The following is a 17,551-nucleotide window of genomic DNA, read 5'->3' on the forward strand; positions in this document are numbered from 1 at the left end:
TATCACTTTATCGTATTTATGTATAAATTAGCGTTATTTGTGTATTTGTAGTATAAATTCTGTGGAATGCCTGCTCGCTTTTGCGATACGTATTTTTCTATAGTTATTTATTCGCTCCGATTTGAGAAAATAATCTAATAAGAAATATCTGATGGCAGGAAAAACGAGTCGAAGCGCCTCCTACACCCGAATCGACGCCTAAAAAAATCGGCAATTTGTTGAATTGGAATAATACAGAGTTCCAGAAAGTGGAAGAAGAATTAATGACGACTAGGTTAAGAGAAATGGAGGCTCTGACCGAACTTAAAGAGTTGAGACTGAAAGTAAGAACGAGAGAAATCACGCAATTTAACAATCCTCGTTCGATTTTCATTTCAACATTAATATAATTTCAGGTAATGGAGTTAGAAACACAAGTTCAAGTTAGCGGCAATCAACTCAAACGTCAAGACGAAGATAAAAAAGATCTGCGAGAGCAGCTCGACCAAGCCGAGCAAAGAGAACGCGAAATGGCTGCGAAATTCCGAGAACAGCAGTATAAATATGCCGATTTAGAATCAAAGGTGTGTACATTATTCTCAATTTTAACTCTTCTGTTTCGATTACCCTCAACTTACCTACGTGTTTTCTACCGAATCTGTTATCAGATGAAAGATGAACTTATGATGGCCAGAATAAGAGACGCCGAACATGCCCAAATGGTTGCCGAACTTACCCAAAAAGTATCCATATTAGAATTGAAAGTAAGTTACTGATCGGAGGTTGGGTGGCTCGAATTTGACGATTTATTTATTTTGTATTTTTTTCTCAATTATTTAGAATCAAGAAATGGTAGCCGAAGGCAGTCTGCGAAGTAATGTAGACGACAGTGATCGTGTTCGCGAACTACAAGATAAAGTTGTCGATCTAAGAGCCGAGGTATATTTCAATCCTTTACCTCCGTAACGCTACTAACACCTTACACCTGTTATTTTCACCATTGTCTTACTTCCTTTTGTAAGCCAATCGCGCGCACCAATAAACACAAACTGTTTGTCCACCGTTATTATCTTTCACACCCTTCACCGTGTGTTTTTTGATCGACACAAAATTTTTTTAAAGAAATTGCGCGTGTAATTTTATCATTGATTTTTTTAGGAAAAAAATTATAAAATTTGAATTTGCGACTTTTTTTACAAATAATTGTTTGTTTTAATATTATTAATTGAAAAAAATATTTTAAAAAAAAAAGATTAATTTTGCATATAAAACGTAAACACGTTTTTACCACACTCTTGAAACATTTTTAACTAAAATTTCAAAATTTGTTCAGTTGTTTTCACCCACGACACCGGACGTTGAGCCTTGGAAGTGGTTAGGCTAGAGTAAGTGTTTTATCAATTCGAAAATTTCTTATTGGTTTGCAAAATAAAGCATGAGAGAGCTTGTACTTCGGGACAGTTTTGAATTCGATGAAAACATACTTAGTAGTTTTATCAGTAGCTAGAATGTAGCTCAAGCAATGTACTTGTATTTTGAACGTACTTGAGATTGTTTATCGCTTAGTTTTTTTTTGTTTTGTTGATTTTTTTTCTCATGTGAGCGTATTATTAGAAAATGAAATTTAGGTAGGTATAGTATTTTTTTTCTTTGAATTTCATTGTTGCAGCTATATCGCTTGTTATTTAGATGGCAAAAGTTGTTTTATTTTTTTTTTATTTATTTGCCACGGTAGCTATATTTTGATATTTTTTTTCAGTCAGTGATGGTAACATTTTTTTACAAAGGTCTACAGATTCTAAAAAGGGAATCTCTCGACCATTTCGTTCATTTTTTTATACCTATGTAGCATGAAGATCTATAGGATAGCTTCTGAAAATAAAATCCAGTTCCTCAAATAGAAAATTTAAAATCCTACAAAGTTTTGAATTTTCCAAAATTGTTCAAAAATTAATTACATTGATAGAAAAACTGATTGGTCTTTTGTTAAGTTATTATCTCGAAAAACATAATTCCTTATCACATTTAAATTACAGCACGTTTATAGGTCTAATTTTGACATGAAGGATAAGAATAATTTGTTGGGCGGAGGAGGGGGGGGGGGTCAAGTCCAAATTTTTAAAAAATGAAAAAAAAGTAACATTGTAAAATGTCAAAAGATTTTTTTTTCTTTTTGAAAAAATTTTGGTCCAATTTTTGAAAATCAAATATGAGTTACAAATTAGAAAAAAATGGATATAAAGTCTGCTCTCTAAGAAAAGTTTTAAATCATGAATACGTTTCATAAGGTTATTGACCTGTGTGTCTGGACTCTCAAGGTCTCTGAAAAACCTTTTTAGCCTTCTATGGTGAACTATCAGCCTATTAATTAGCCTTTTTAAGGTCATTGATCCGTCAGTATGACTTTTCAAGGTTGTCTGCCTGCCTGCATGTCTGTCCTCTTAAGGTCATTCACCCATCAGTATGACTTCTCAAAGTTATCTGTCTGTTTTTCTAGCATCTGGAGGTTGTCAGCCTGTTAATCTGATTTCCCAAGATCGTTTGTATGCCTACCTGCCCTCTAAAGGTCATTGACCTGTACGTCTCACCGCTTGAGGTCACTGACCTATATCTGTCTAGCCTTAAATTAAATGATTGTGGTTCTGATTGTCCGGCCTCTCGAGGTTGCCTGCATGTCTGTCTGGCTTTCCAAGTTCGTGTGTTTGTTTATCTAACCTCTTGAGGTCATTGACCCGTACACTTGCACTCTCAAGGTCATTGACCTGATTGTCTATCCACCTAAGATTATATGGATGCCTGGCCTCTAAGGTCGTATGTCTTCCTTTCTGGGTCATTAAGGTCATTGAACTGGCTTTCTGGCTTCTTAAGGTCATTGACCCTTCAGTATGACTTCCTATAGTCATTTGTCTGCCTTTCTAGCCTCTCAAGGTTGTCTGCCCGTTAATCTGACTTTCCAAGATCGTCTGTATGTCTATCTGCTCTCTTAAGGTCGTTGACCTGTACGTTTGACCGCTTAAGGTCGCTGACCTATCTATCTGCCTAGCCTTTATGGGTTGTGGTTCTACATGTCCGGCCTCTCGAGGTTGTCTGCATGCCTGTCTGGCTTCCAAAGTTCATATGTTTGTTTGTCTGTCTGTCTGACTGGCCTCTTAAGGTCATTGATCCGTGTATCTGTACTCTCAAGGTCGCTGACCTGCTTGTCTAGCCACCTAAGATTATATGGCTGTCCGGCCTCTGAGGTCACCTGTCTTCATTTCTGTGTCATTAAGGTCGTTTAACCCTCTGGCTGGCTTCTTAGGGTCATTGACCCGTCAGTATGACTTCTCAAAGTCATTTTTCTAGTTTTTTTAGCCTCTCAAAGTTGTCTACCCGTTAATCTGGCTTTCCAAGATCGTCTGTATGCCTATCTGTCATCTTAAGGTCATTGACCTGTATGTCTCACTTCTTGAGGTCACTGATCTATCTGTCTAGTCTTTATGGGTTGTGGTTCTCCCGGTCCGGCCTCTCGAGATTGTCTGCATGCCTGTCTGGCTTCCCAAGTTCTTGTGCCTGTCTGTCTGTCTGTCTGGCCTCTTAAGGTCATTGACCCGTGTATCTGCACTCTCAAGGTTGCAGACCTGCTTGTCTAGCCACCTAAGATTATATGGCTGTCCGACCTCTAAGGTCGTCTGTCTTTTTTTTCTAACCCATTAAGGTCATTGGACCGTCTGTCTGGCTTCTTGAGGTCATTGACCGCGACCTTGAAAGGGCAATCAGACAGGTCGATGACCATGAGTAGCAAAACAGATGAATTTCAGATTTTCAAAAAATGACAAAAACTGTCCAAAATCACTTTAGAACGTGAAATGTGATTGGTAGGTCTAGGTACCTACTTGTTTGACTCATTAGTCATTATCTACTTAGCATTTTTTCTACATCGGTTTTTTCAGTTTTGAACCTTTTATAATTGAAAATTTTACAAAATAATATTCAGCTCTGAATCGGCTGAAACCGGTCTCGGAAAATTGGTGTGTAATGGGTCAAACTGGAGTCTACAGAACCCCATGCAACCATCTTCAGTCGACTCAGAATGTCAAAAAGAGAGGATGTAAACTGAATTTTAGCTTTTTTTCGTCAAACTAACTCGCACCAATCACTTTTCTGTGCTAAAGTTGATTTGTCGACAATTTGTACGACACTTTTTGAAAATCAGGAACTCCCAAAATATGACTGGAGGCTCCAGGACAGCTTAACCCCCCCCCCCATCGACGCAGCATGTTGAAATGAAGGCACAAAGTAAATTCTACTTGTAGCTTTTCGACTTCGTTGTGGAAATTCCGTGAAAATTTCAAGTTTTAAAATTTTTTTGGAGGCTCCAGAACCTCTCAAAAATTCCAAACGCTTTGAAATCGTTCCCAATCGATTCGGAGGATCAAAAATATGATTCTCACCAAATTTCAGTTTTCTTAGTTATTTTGGTAAAATATTGATTTTTTTTTCATTTTTTTCCAAAAATTTTCAAAAAATTGAAAAATGCATTTGGCACCTGAAATTTTGGCTGGTGCCATTCGTCTGCTTCAAATATTTAGCGTAATTTGAGAAACCTCCTCTGTTTGTGAGAAAGTGGGGGGGGGACTAATCCTTTTTGAAAAATCTGTTTGCACTTAATGAAAACCCCTGAATGGCTGATTGGTGCCTAACTGTAAGATTCGGGGGAGGAGGTGTTTTAGGTAAAAAAAAAAAAAAACAAATCGGGGACACCTTGATTGAAATAGAATCTTTAAACGTACAGTTAGCTTATTTCTGTAGTACTTAGGTAATTACTCGTATTATGAATTTCGGGTACGACTACTAATGCTTTTCTCAAGTATCCCAATAATCCATTTAGACACACATATTTATCAACAATGGAATACGAGTATATTCATCTTTACAACTAGAAATCGTCGTAAAATTTTCGCATTTTCCGATTGATTTTTGAATTTTGCAATCGCATCGTAATTTTTCCTAATTTTACGAACTAATCACGTACGATTTTTCCCAATACAGATCTTACGTATGGAAAACTGGAAACAAAACTGGTGCGAAAATTGCAACCGTAAAAACAAATCGGCGTTTTCAACATCGGTCGATACAGAAAGCGAACACGAAGAATCGCCTTGTGATCTTCAACTGCATCTGCATAACGTGACCGGATCCACGACGAATGTATCCAGTATCGTTACTACGAGTTAATCTACGTATCTTGTTCGAGAGTATTTTTCAACGTTAATATTATTCGTAAACTACTAAATTAGTTGCACAAAATTGTACGAATGAGATGATGCTCGCGTACATTTTCTTCAGTATTATACATATAGCTCTGGACGACGATTCGTTCGTATTCGTACCTACTACTCTACCCGTTGACTCGCAAAATTAGGTATTGTTATTTGTAAATATTTAACGGATACTATCGTTATCAGTATTATATCAAGGGAAGAAAAAAAGAGCGCAAACCTTTTTACTGGAAAAAAATTTTTTTTCAAAGTGCAATTTTTTTTTTGTTTTTAGTCGATAAACCAAATAATACGAAGAGAAAATAGTGCTGTAGTTGAAATGGCTTTCGTTCAATTTACACGTCTACATATCAGAATTTTTTCAGGTGCTTTTTAACCGACAGCGCTGTTTTCTCCGTTTTTAAAGTATTTATTTATTTTTTTTTTTAAAAAGTAACTTAACTTGTCAATTTGGAGTAGCCCCCAAATTAAAGGCGGATATTGAGAAGGCTACGTGTATACCTATTTAATATTATGTATATACAATTTTTAATTAATATTTTTCGCGCTTCCGTCCACACGTCAGCTCTTAATATATATATTTTATATCGATCTTCCATTACATACGATAAAATTCCATGTTAATTCCAATTGTGATACATTTGAATTGGCAAAATATTCATTACGCGTTTTTTTAATCTTACTTACCTATACCTGTAGGGCTTGTGCAATATGTACTAAAATCAATAGGCATTATTTCCTGAAAATCTTCACGTATCTTTTATGTATCATCGACGATGACGTCAATTGAATAATTTGCCAACGAAATGCGCCAATAACATCTTATTTTGTATTTTAGTTACCTACCTGTTAATTTTTAATGTATAGTTCGCTTCGTGTTATGAGCATTATATTGTATCTTGTTTTAAGACCCCCAGAGTAGTTACGTAGAATATTTTTGCCCCAGCTATGCAATCCCCGAATCCCCATCGTCGTTATTTCGTATTTAATTTCATCGAGTTGGCGATTTCATTAGATAATTATAAATTTTTTTTTTTTAGGTACCACATTTTTTAGATGGAATAAAATCCCTTCACTAGATGAAAAGTTGAATTTATCGATTAATGGTATTTTAAGCGCGCAAAAGGTACCAATATTATTTAAAAGCACTGTTTGATGTGTGTGTATATTACGTCTAACGTAGTAATATGTACTACAATATTATCGTATAACGAGATGGCAAAAAAAAAAAAAAAACGAAACAAATGCTAGGCCATTTTTATTATGATTTTTTTTCTATTATAAATTTTGTCTCGAAAACCCAAGTGATTCAGTCAACCAAAATAGCAACCTCGCCGATAAAGCCTGAGGCGATATCAAATTTTAATTGGTATATTTTTTTCAATTTTTATGTACTTACTTATTTATATAAACTACATTGTGAATTATTTGTCTAATTTTTCATACAATTTTACAGTCACGTTTTTAAACGAGTAGATTTGATAAGATTTTGATTTTAACATTCCTTTGTTTCTAGTAACTTGTGTAACTATGTGTTTTTCCTTTCTTTTATTATTTTTTTTAGCGAATTCTTATTATGATCTGTTGCGTCTATGGTTTCTTTTACATTGAATAAATAATGCTTTTTGAGATCTGTGTTGTTATTTTTGGTTCTTGATGTTTAGGTTTTGGTTGAATTATTCGGTGCATTTCGGAATTACCAAAATTGGAGATAGCCACGAGACTGCCTCTGTTAAAAAATGTGTCGGAATCTAAGAAGTGTTATCAATTTCCAATGCATTTATTTCAACGGATTCTCAAACAGCGAACAGGCTTGGCATCTTGAAGTACCTACAGAATGTTCCAAGGTGTCTGACCATCCTTCTGTCCTGCTTTGTTGAAATTGACAAGAAAGTCCTGATTTTTAGGAACTTTTAAAAAATCATAATAATATTCTCCATGATTGCAAAAAAAATTATAGTTTTTGTCTCAATTGTCAAAAAAGCTCCAAGTCTTGACAAAATTACGAGAAATGGTCCTGTTTTCGCCAAAATTATGTACTACTATCTAGAAGTTCTGATTTTTTTGTCTGGTTGATGTTTAAAGTTCATTCACCTACATGCCAGACGTCTTAAGGTCAATGACCTGCCCGTTTAGCTTCCCAGGATCTTCTGTCTGGCTGGTGGCTTCTCAAGGTGATTGGCCTGTCTGTCTGGCATCTTAAGGTCATTGACCCACCTGTCTGGCTATAATAACGAGAACTTATCGCATTTTTTCCCAAACTTTCAAGGGTCAGACATAATGAGGAATTAAGCAATTTTTTCCAATTTTTTAAAAGTCAGTGCGACACAGATCAGCTTTGCATGGATTGGCGAACTGGCGCACAGTGGGCTGTAAGTACCCTCAAAACGATGGTACAATGATATCCTCCCTTATGTTTTTAAGGTCGCAGAATACGAATTTGGCAAAAAAAATTGGTAGGGGTAGGGGGTGGGGGTGGAAACTCAAAATTTGACTATATTGATGTGTGATATATCGAAATGTATGTTTTTGAGGGTGTAGATCACGAATCTGACAATATTTTTTTCGTAGGGGTGAATGGTGGGGGTGAAGGAGGTGAAAATGGTGAAAAATCCAAAATTTGGCTATAGTGATGTGTGATATGTCGAAATGTATGTTTTCGAGGTTGTAGATCGCGAATTTAACAATATTTTTATGGTAGTGGTGGGGGGTGAGGAGGTGAGGGGGGTAGAAATTCCAAAATTTGACACTATTGATGTGTGATATGTCGAAATGTATGTTTTTGAGGGTGTAGATCACGAATCTGACAATATTTTTTTCCTAGGGGCGAATGGTGGGAGGGGGAGGTGAAGGGGGGGTTAAAAACGGTGAAAAATCCAAAATTTGACTATAATGTCGAAATGTATGTTTTTGAGGGTGTAGATCACGAATCTGACAATATTTTTTTCCTAGGGGCAAATGGGGGGGGGTGAAGGGGGTAAAAACGGTGAAAAATTCAAAATTTGACTATAATGATGTGTGATATGTCGAAATGTACGTTTTCGAAGATTAAAAACCAAATCTTTTTAGACCTATTTTTGCCAGAATTGCAAAAAGTTCTGTTTTTTTTACCGAAATTGCTGAAAAGTCCCGTTTTTGCAACAAGAAGCCAAAAACTTTTTTTTCTTGCAAAATTGCCAAAAAGAAGAGTGTTTTTCATAAAAGTAGTCAAAAATGACCCGTTTTTTGAAAATTACAAAGAAGCTCTACTTTTTGCCAAAATTGCCGTAAAAATAAGACCAGTTTTTTCCAAAATAGTAAAGAAGTTCTGTTTTTGCTAAAATTGCCGAGAAGTTCTGCTTTTGCCAAAATACCCGAGGAAGTTCATTTTTTTTGCCAAAATTGCCAAAGAGTTATGTTTTTTGCAAAATCAAGTCTTTTACTTTTTTTCGTAACTTAATTTGCAAAAAAGTTTTGTTTTTATTTTTGATCCCTCCCATCTCCGATGAAATCCTGGTTTTGCCACTTACTGCATAATATTAAAATTGACTGTGGGAAAAAATAACCATTCCCAAGCTGTTTTGACAAAACGTCTCCTGGGCCTTCATCCAATGCGGTTTTTAATCAACTTTTCAAATATAGGTACAGCCACAGGTGACTTTTTATTTAACGATTACTACAACATCGCTAAATTTTAAAAACAATAGAACGAAACGTCTCGCTGATTGGATACCAGATATTAACTAAGGGAGTAAGAATGAAACCATGGAAACGAACGCGATCCACTTGTTATGCGATATGCCTTTGCGCTCTGTATGCTCAGCCGGTCGGTCGCGTATCCTAGAATCAATAACCTTTTTCAGTATCCGCGATTAAACAGGTCATCGTGTGTTTCAGACAGTCGACGAAATTTTAAGCCTGATAACTCGTGCTCGATGTGTACTTAATTGTGTCACGTGAGTTTGATTGCAGCTGATAACGTAGTCGTTGCTGGTAAGCGGTATTTTTTTTTCAATTTAATTTTTCAAAGAGTTCATTTTTGAATCGAGCTCTAGGATTTTGCGAACGTTGAACGAGTTTCATGTTAAAGTAGGTCAAAGAGGAAGTGTTCATTAAGAAATAAATTGGGGCAGCGCAGGTGAGAAATTTTTGCACGAAAGTGTAATCTGATCTGACAGTGAGATGTAGATTACTTCTGCAATAATTACTGTGTTTTAGAATTTGAGATCAGTGAAATAAAAATGAGGCTCTTTTTTTATAAAGTGTAGTCTTGATCGTCAATATGCTATAAGAGTTCGTGAAACTTTTATGCAATTTTAATATAATCCATCTTGAAGAAGAAAAGTCTCACATTTTTGTTGGATCAAGTAAAGTGGAAATAAGGAGTCCATTTTTTCACATTTTTGAACTCTTCAAATCCTCATTCTCTCATTCATGAATTTAGATCTCCTATTTATTTTTTTGGATAGCCCAGAAAACAGAATTCCTCTACATTCAACCGGTTTCGAGTTACGAGCCTTCATCCTGCAAGAAATCGCGTAGAAAAATACATGTCAAAAGAATTGCCTACTCGGTTCGCCGTAAATAATTATGTGAGCTGTATTTACGGCAAACTGAGTAGGCAATTTTATTAACACCATTAATCAGAGTGTCTTCAAACCTACGCAACACAAGCTGAAATTAAAAATAAAGTCCAATTTTGCTCAGAATTTTTTACAAGTCGCCTTCGATGGCCCATCTAAAGACCAGAATTTTTGTTCGGATCTCCAGAGGGGAGAGGAAGCCAAATTTTGAGGGCTGGTGTCTCAAACTAGGCAAATAATTTCAATTTCCAATATTCTAACTGACATTTTTTCCCAACCAGGCCAATCACATGGACCAACCTCTACCAGAAGACGAAGCTTACAAATTCGGTATCCAGTACGATCCTCCAGCACTGGTGTACGTCTACCGAGATAAATACACCAAGAAGTTGACCAGATACATGATGCCAGTCCGCAACTTCACCATTGACTCGGACTACAAATCGGTCTCGGTCGATATAAAAGAAAGACACAAAGAGAAGTTAAAACCAATCGCTTTGGATAAAATAGAAATAGCTTTACGTCTACTCTTGAGACATTTAAAAAGCAACAACGAAAACAAAAACTTTCGTAATCGTCGTTTATTTCACGTCGGTCCGAAAATCAATCCTCCGGAAAATCCGATATTCAGACGAGTCAAAGTGACCGGAAAAGGAACCGCGGAAGGGCAATCAGAGTGCACGACTGATTCGCAGGAAGAAAATGATATCACGTCGTGAACAAGGTGCTCGAAATGAGCTGGCATTTGACCGTACCAATTTTCTGCCTATTGTTTTGAATGAAGATAACAAGTTTTAATAACTTGATTTTCGTTTCAGAAGAATAATACTCATTTTCCTCTTACGCTTTTTTGCTGACGAAAGTCGATTCGTGCTCGCCATTCTTTTATTTCAAACAAATACTTTATGGAGATTCGTACTTTTTTTGCATGTATTTTACTAAATACCTATCTATTTTGCGGTGCTATAATAATGTTGCAGTTGAATCACGTGTTATCAACGATCTTCGCGTGAATGAAGATATTATCGTATTGTTTAAGTTGTCTATCTATGAATAGTTCAATTTTGAACTTTTTTTATCGCCTACAAAATAATACTCACATTGGAGTTTACACGTAAATCAAACTGAAAATGCAAAAAAACTTGAAACGATTCAAGATGTACTATGTTTATTACAATAAAACATTTACATTTCAAACACTTATTTATACCAATTTAAAATAAAAATAAATAAAAAAAAAACATCTCTTCTAGTATAAGTAAAAGTCAATATGAACGAAGCATCGTATTGCCCAGAACAACACTACAAATATTCAATACAATATCAATAAAATGTAGTTTGAAAATTAATTCCATGGAAAAATAAATATTCTAATATTCTTATTCACAATTTACAAGAAATGAAGTAAAATTTTCATCGATCACAAATACATATGTACTTAAATTAATAATAACAAAATGATTCTAATTTTAAACAAAAACTTCAGCAGCTCCGTCTCAATTCATAGGACAATCCGTTAACGAAATAGTTAGAACTTTGCTCACCAAACATTCACCTTCCTGAAAACAGAAATTAATACATACATCAATTCAACCAGTTCTGAAAAACAATAAAACTTCAAGTTTTTTTATTGAAACTCCGCACTTACATCTGGACAAATACCAATCAAGGCGTCAGCGTGCGAATAAAATTCTTCTTTGAGCGAAATGACGATAGTTTGCAACTGATCTTGTTTTTGACGAATGTAGGTGGCCACTTTACCAATGTTCGTGTTGTCTAAGGCCGCATCGATTTCATCCAATACGAAAAATGGAGCTGGCTGATAACTAAAAAAGTACACAGAAAGATCAATTATAAAATTCCACAGTAGAAATTTCATCAAGACGGATCATTTCAAGTCAAATCTGTCTGGTTTTGAAAAATGGAGTCTTTAAAGGGGTCAAATCAAAAAAATGAGTTGATATTCGTATTCAGCGCTTTCAAAAACCTAGAAAACCATATGTTACATGATTTTTTACAATTTTCGGTAAAAAGTGACCACGAGGGTGGCGTTGGGTGGGTCGAATCAAAAAAATGAGTCAATTTTCGTTATCAGCGTCCCAAAAACCCTAGAAAACCATACGTCACACGACTTTTTCAATTTTTGGGTAATTTTGGTGGTCGAGGGGGACGTGGCTCTCGTGGGAGGACTCAAATCCGAAAAATAAGTTGATATTCGTATTCAGCGCTTTCAAAAACCTAGAAAGCCATATGTCACATGATTATTCACAATTTTTGGTAAAAGGTACCACGAGGGGGCGTTGGGTGGGTCGAATCAAAAAAATGAGTCAATTTTCGTTATCAGCGCCCCAAAAACCCTAGAAAACCATACGTCACACGACTTTTTCAATTTTTGGGTAATTTTGGTGGTCGAGGGGGACGTGGCCCTCGTGGGAGGACTCAAATCCAAAAAATAAATTGATATTCGTATTCAGCGCTTCAAAAAACCTAGAAAATCATATGTCACATGATTTTTTTCAATTTTTGGTAAAAGAGGGCCATGAGGGGGCGTTGGATGGATCGAATCAAAAAAAATAAGTCAATTTTCGTAATCAACGCCCCAAAAAACCTAGAAAACCATACGTCACACGACTTTTTCAATTTTTGGGTAATTTTGATGGTCGAGGGGAGGGGGGCATTAGAGAGTCCAAATCCAAAAAATGAGTTGATTTTCGTTATCAGCGATTTTAAAACCCTAGAAAACCATACGTTACATGATTTTTTTAATTTTCAGAAAATTTGGCAACCAATGTGGGTGGGGTGGGGGGTGGTGGAGGGATCGAATCAAAAAAAAAGTTGACATTCGTATTCAGCGTTTTTGAAAACGTGAAAATGATATGTCACTTGACAACTGATATTTTTTTACATTTTTACTAAAATTTTGGGGCTTCGTACCCCCCCCCCCCCCGATTTAGCGAATCCTATTACAAAAATTTCAAAAGACGCCGCAGTTGGGCATCACGACAAGAATTCAATTGCTGACAAAACCCGCGTGGGAGGCCTTGGGTTCCAACGATAACAATTTTCTTCCTTCTTCCTATTAAAAGGAACCTCGAATTTTTTTTAGGGAATCTCGGAGTACTGAACCCAGAATTGAGCTGATTTGACATCGAATGGCCCAAACTAGATAAACAGTGGCGTGCATACCTGTGAATGGCGAATAAAAGGGCCAAAGCTGCGACCGTTTTTTCACCACCAGATAAATTGGACATTGTTTGGAAACGTTTTCCAGGTGCTACGCAATTGTAATTGATACCATCTAGGTACGGTTCTTCGGGATTTTCTGGACCCAAAAATGCTTGAGCGGACTGATTTTGGGCCAGCGACTGTAAAATGAAATATAAAAATATATCAATCAGTTCGAACACGAGTATTTTACAGAAACAATTTCCGTACCTTGTAAATGAAATCAATTTCGTTGGCAACGTGTTCGAAACAGTTCATGAATTTGTCGTATCGTTTCTTTTTGATGCTTTCGAAAGCTCGTTTGGCTTTCTTGGCACGTTCACGAGCTGAATTGAATTCTCTGTCGGTTTCTTGGAGACGTTCTCGAGCTTGATCGAGCTTTTGCATCGCCTATAACATGAAAAATAAATTTAATTCTTTCAACATTCAAAAACTTGGATTGAAATCCCAACTGAATACAAAATGCAATGTGCTAAATATTAGTTTCCAAATATGTAGATCAAAATACTCACCCTAAGATTAGGAGCTTGAATTTTCTGCAGAGTTATAGACAAATCGTTGATGGATTTCGTCAATTTAGAATCCATTTTGCGAATGTCGTCCGAGTCGTCTAATTCTTTCAAATGATCGGATAACGAAGAATAATCGACGACTATTCTGCTGACACGATCGTAGATCATCTGATTCATGGCCGAGCTGTCTCTATCGTTGGATTCTTGAGAATTAGAATCTTGAGCGATATCTTCCAGACTACCGTCCAGCAAGGGGATATTGACGTCTTCCATTTTACATTGTTTCAGTATGCTGTGACGATCACTCTTTCGTGCTTCGAGTTTACCCTCAAATGAGGAAATTTGCTTCTGCACTGATTGTATTTCTTTGGCTAAGACACCTACGTCTTTTCTGGCTTTACTGATGTGTTCCTCCATCGAATCGACTTCGGTTTTCTTCGTCAATTTGGTAGCTTTCAAACGGTCAACTTCGGCCATATCCTTTTCGATATCTTTCATCTGGTTCTTTTCGGCTAATTTGGCTCGTTCCAATTCGTCTTCGTCATCGTTAACGGCGCGTTCCCAACGTAGCACGTTGTTTTGCGTATCTTTCGCACGTTCGAAATCCAGCTGGCTCATGATACGATTTTTCTGATTCTCGAATTCTAAACGTTTCTTGGCACGTTCTTGCTGCGAACGTAATTCTCGCTCTTCGTATTGTCGAATATTCGACATACCTATTCGTTGGCAAAAATCGGCGAATACGTCGTCTTCCACACGGTTCATTCTTTCTTTCATTTCTTGAATATCTTGATCTCGAGCTCGCATCGTGTTCTCGATTTTCTCGATACGAGGACCGCTTCCTTCGAGTTTATTTTCGAGCTGTTCTAATTCTTTTCGCAGGTCGTTGATCTGCTTCAACGTACGTTCTCGGTCGGATTTGGCGTATTTTAAACGTACGGCTAAACCTTTACGTTGGGAATCGACTGTATTCAGTTCGGATTCCTTTCTGGACTGTTTCATCGCTTCGCGTAATTCGTCGGTTAGTTTTTCTTTGGTCGCTTTTAATTGAGACATGTGTTTCTCATCCCAACGTTTGGCTTTACGAGCTAAATCCAAACTACCGCCGGAGATTATACCGGATTTTTGGTAAAAAGTGCCATCCAGAGCGACGGCGTCGTAACGACCTTCGCGTTCCATTTCGTAGGCTACGTGCATAGCGTCTTCGGGTGTTTCGCAAACTAGAGCGTTGTTCGTGGCGAACAGCACGACTCTGCTGATTTCGTTGTCGAACTCTAAAACGTCGTATAATAATTTTACACCTTTTGGATCGCGAATGTTTCTGTAAGAAAACAAAAAATAATAGTTTAAATAAAAATATTAAAATTTTAGGGATCGTTATTCCAAAGAAAAAAAAACTGTCATTTTTTTACCTTAAACGTTCTTTCAAAGGTTTCGTTTGCAAATAATCGATGGGCAGGAATGTTTCAGGATCCAGAAGATGATCTTTCAAGTATTGAATACATAATCTAGCGGTGGCTTCGGAATCTACGATAATGGCTTCCATGTATTTGCCCAAAACTTTGGTAATGGCTACGTTATATCGATTACTGATCGGATGACACATATTTATCATACGATCATAAACGCCGGGATAAGCTCTTTTGAAGTTTTCCACCAATTCTTGTTTCTTTTTACGTCGATTATCGTCGTGTTTGTCGACTTTGGCATCGCCGAGTTGTTCGGTTACGTTATCGAACTCTTTTTGCAATTTAGCTACACGTTCTTTGGAATTTCCGACATCTTTTTCGAGTTCTTCGAATAAACGATTTTGCTCTTCGAGTCCATTTTCGCTGGCTTTGATGTGTTCGGTTAATTTATCGACGCGTTTTTGAGCTTCTTCTCTTTCGTGAGTTTTCTGTTTGATTTTCGTTTCGAGATCAGATCGTAGTCGGAGTTCGTTATCTAATTTATCCTGATCGGCTTTTTGTTCTCGATTCACGGAGTCCAATTCTTGTAAATAGCGAGCTGACTGCTTCTGGGCTTCTACTTTCAACATGTTGTATTCTCTGACCTGAAATAGATTCGTAAGCATTTAGCGAACTGTTTCGTATTGGAAGGTATTATTATTTTATTCGAGCATACCTGAGCATCTTCCAATTGCACGTCTCTACCTTGACTTTGACTTTCGCCGGCTAGTAAATCTTCGTATTCTTTTCTTTGCGCTTCGAGTTCAGCGAGCTCGTGCTCGAGTTCTTCGATATCTTTTTTATGAGCTTCGTCGGCTCGGCGAACTTCTTCGAGAGATTTTTTAGCTGAATTCAGTTTCTTTTGAATATGAGCGACACGTTCCTTGGATTTGATAAACGATGGTCTTTTTTTGTTGATTTCAACTTCCTAGAATTTTCGAAATGAATTAAATTACGTATATTAATCAAAAATAAAAGTAGGCCTATTACTTTAATCGAAGCCAAGATGTATCAGAGATGGTACTTACAACTTCTCTAATTTCTTGTTCGATTTTCGCCAATTCTCGGGCTGATTTTCCTTGTTCTTTTTTACGTTCTTTCAGAACTTCTTCGGCTTTGTTTTTCTTGTTTTCGATTTTTTGCATTTCTTTCTTTTTACTCTCTATTTCTTGTTCCAACGACTGGATATCATTTTCGTTATGGTAAAGCCTATATAGCTGATACTCGACTTCTTTCGCGGCCTAAAATGAAATTAATTTAAAATTAACGATTTTTTTTTCTGTATAAGATTATAACACCTAGTGACCTAGATCATTAAATACGAACCAGTTCCTCTTTCAGTCTCTGGTATTTTTCCGCCTCTTCTTTCTCGATTCTAGCTTCTTTTCGTTCTGCAACAACGCCTCTCTTTTTCAAATACGTAAAATTGGTTTCTTCTTCGGCTTTCAACATTTCTTGCTTCAAACGTTCGTATTCTTCTTTTAAAGCTCCAGAACTAAAACAAACGTTGAAAATGTTGAAACATTTATTTATTCACGCAGAACTGCGAAGAATAATTAAATAATCACCCGCTGATCTCTTCAAAAAGTACAGTACGCTCTTTGGGATTTTTCATAGCGATGGATTCTACAGCGCCTTGAAATACTAGGAAATTTTTAGCTTTTGCGTTAATTCCTAAAGAGTCCAAGGCATCCAAGTATTCAGGGAGCGTAACTTCTTCGCCATCTATTTTTTGTTCAGCGCCAGTTCCACGTACAGAACGAGTGAATTTTTTCTCCGATCCATCGTTCATTTTGAAAACAGCAGTGACCGAAGCTCTGAAATATCATTGAATGAGTATATCACTACAATATTAAACACGATGATGATAATTATTTCCATTTTACCGAGTAGAGATTGGTTGACCGATTGAAGCTCCGTGAATCAAATCATTCAATCTTTTGACTCGAAGCGCTTGTGTTTTCTCTCCCATAACAAAACTGATGGCGTCCATGAAATTGGATTTACCTAGAAGTGGAAATTGATATAATTTAGCTTTGGTTACTATTGGCGATGTGATTTATAGACTACATATAGCTTAGGCACAGATTGAATCGTTGATATTGATATATTGCTGATTATAACACCCTAAAGAAGGGAATTTACAACAGAATTCAAGTATACTGACCAGATCCATTTGGTCCTATAACAGCATTAAAAGTCTTCAAAGGACCGATTGTAATTTGTCCTTTGTAGGATTTGAAGTTTTCCACTTCAATCCTGTCCAATACAGGCATTTCACGGGCTTCGCGAAATTTCATCTTGATTTGCTTCAGTTGAAATTACGACATCGACTCAACATTATTTGAAGAAAACAATCACTGAGTGACACTTTGAATGACTATACAATAGCCACTGAGTGAACAAACATTATGAAAATCAATAAAAACTGCCAGTTAATTCGATAAATCAATTAATAAATGAATTATTTCGGAAAAAGGACAAATAAATATAACGATGGCGGAAAAAGTGGCAAACACAGAAAAAGAAATAAAAACACCAAAATTTTATTGGCTTTATTACTTTTC

At 36.5% G+C, this 17,551-nt stretch overlaps 2 protein-coding genes across 4 annotated transcripts in view; one reads left to right on the top strand and one right to left on the bottom strand.

The window, feature by feature from the left end:
- Positions 1 to 6,866, top strand: part of Evi5 (ecotropic viral integration site 5) — a 28,641-nt gene extending 21,775 nt beyond the window's left edge. For 2 of the 3 annotated variants that reach the window (XM_065357065.1, XM_065357067.1), the window contains exons 13-17: positions 159 to 323; positions 396 to 563; positions 648 to 743; positions 820 to 918; positions 5,008 to 6,866. In XM_065357065.1, coding sequence (XP_065213137.1) covers positions 159 to 323; positions 396 to 563; positions 648 to 743; positions 820 to 918; positions 5,008 to 5,193 — 714 coding nt within the window. In that variant the 3' untranslated portion in view covers positions 5,194 to 6,866. Of the gene's footprint in view, positions 1 to 158; positions 324 to 395; positions 564 to 647; positions 744 to 819; positions 919 to 1,312; positions 1,365 to 5,007 lie in introns of all 3 variants that reach the window. The other variant, XM_065357068.1, reaches the window with a different exon arrangement.
- Positions 6,867 to 10,950: 4,084 nt separating this feature from the next.
- Positions 10,951 to 17,500, bottom strand: SMC1 (structural maintenance of chromosomes 1). The gene is made up of 12 exons (XM_065359100.1): positions 17,152 to 17,500; positions 16,871 to 16,991; positions 16,553 to 16,801; positions 16,311 to 16,479; positions 16,013 to 16,225; positions 15,661 to 15,912; positions 14,949 to 15,589; positions 13,537 to 14,857; positions 13,235 to 13,414; positions 12,986 to 13,164; positions 11,448 to 11,625; positions 10,951 to 11,358 (listed from the first exon to the last, which is right to left on the bottom strand). Exons 1-12 carry the CDS (start codon positions 17,282 to 17,284, stop codon positions 11,296 to 11,298), a joined length of 3,699 nt encoding a protein of 1,232 aa, XP_065215172.1. The 5' UTR covers positions 17,285 to 17,500; the 3' UTR covers positions 10,951 to 11,295.
- Between the last annotated feature and the right edge of the window lie 51 nt (positions 17,501 to 17,551).

Source organism: Planococcus citri, chromosome 3, assembly GCF_950023065.1.
Source record: "Planococcus citri chromosome 3, ihPlaCitr1.1, whole genome shotgun sequence".
Lineage (NCBI taxonomy): Eukaryota > Metazoa > Arthropoda > Insecta > Hemiptera > Pseudococcidae > Planococcus > Planococcus citri.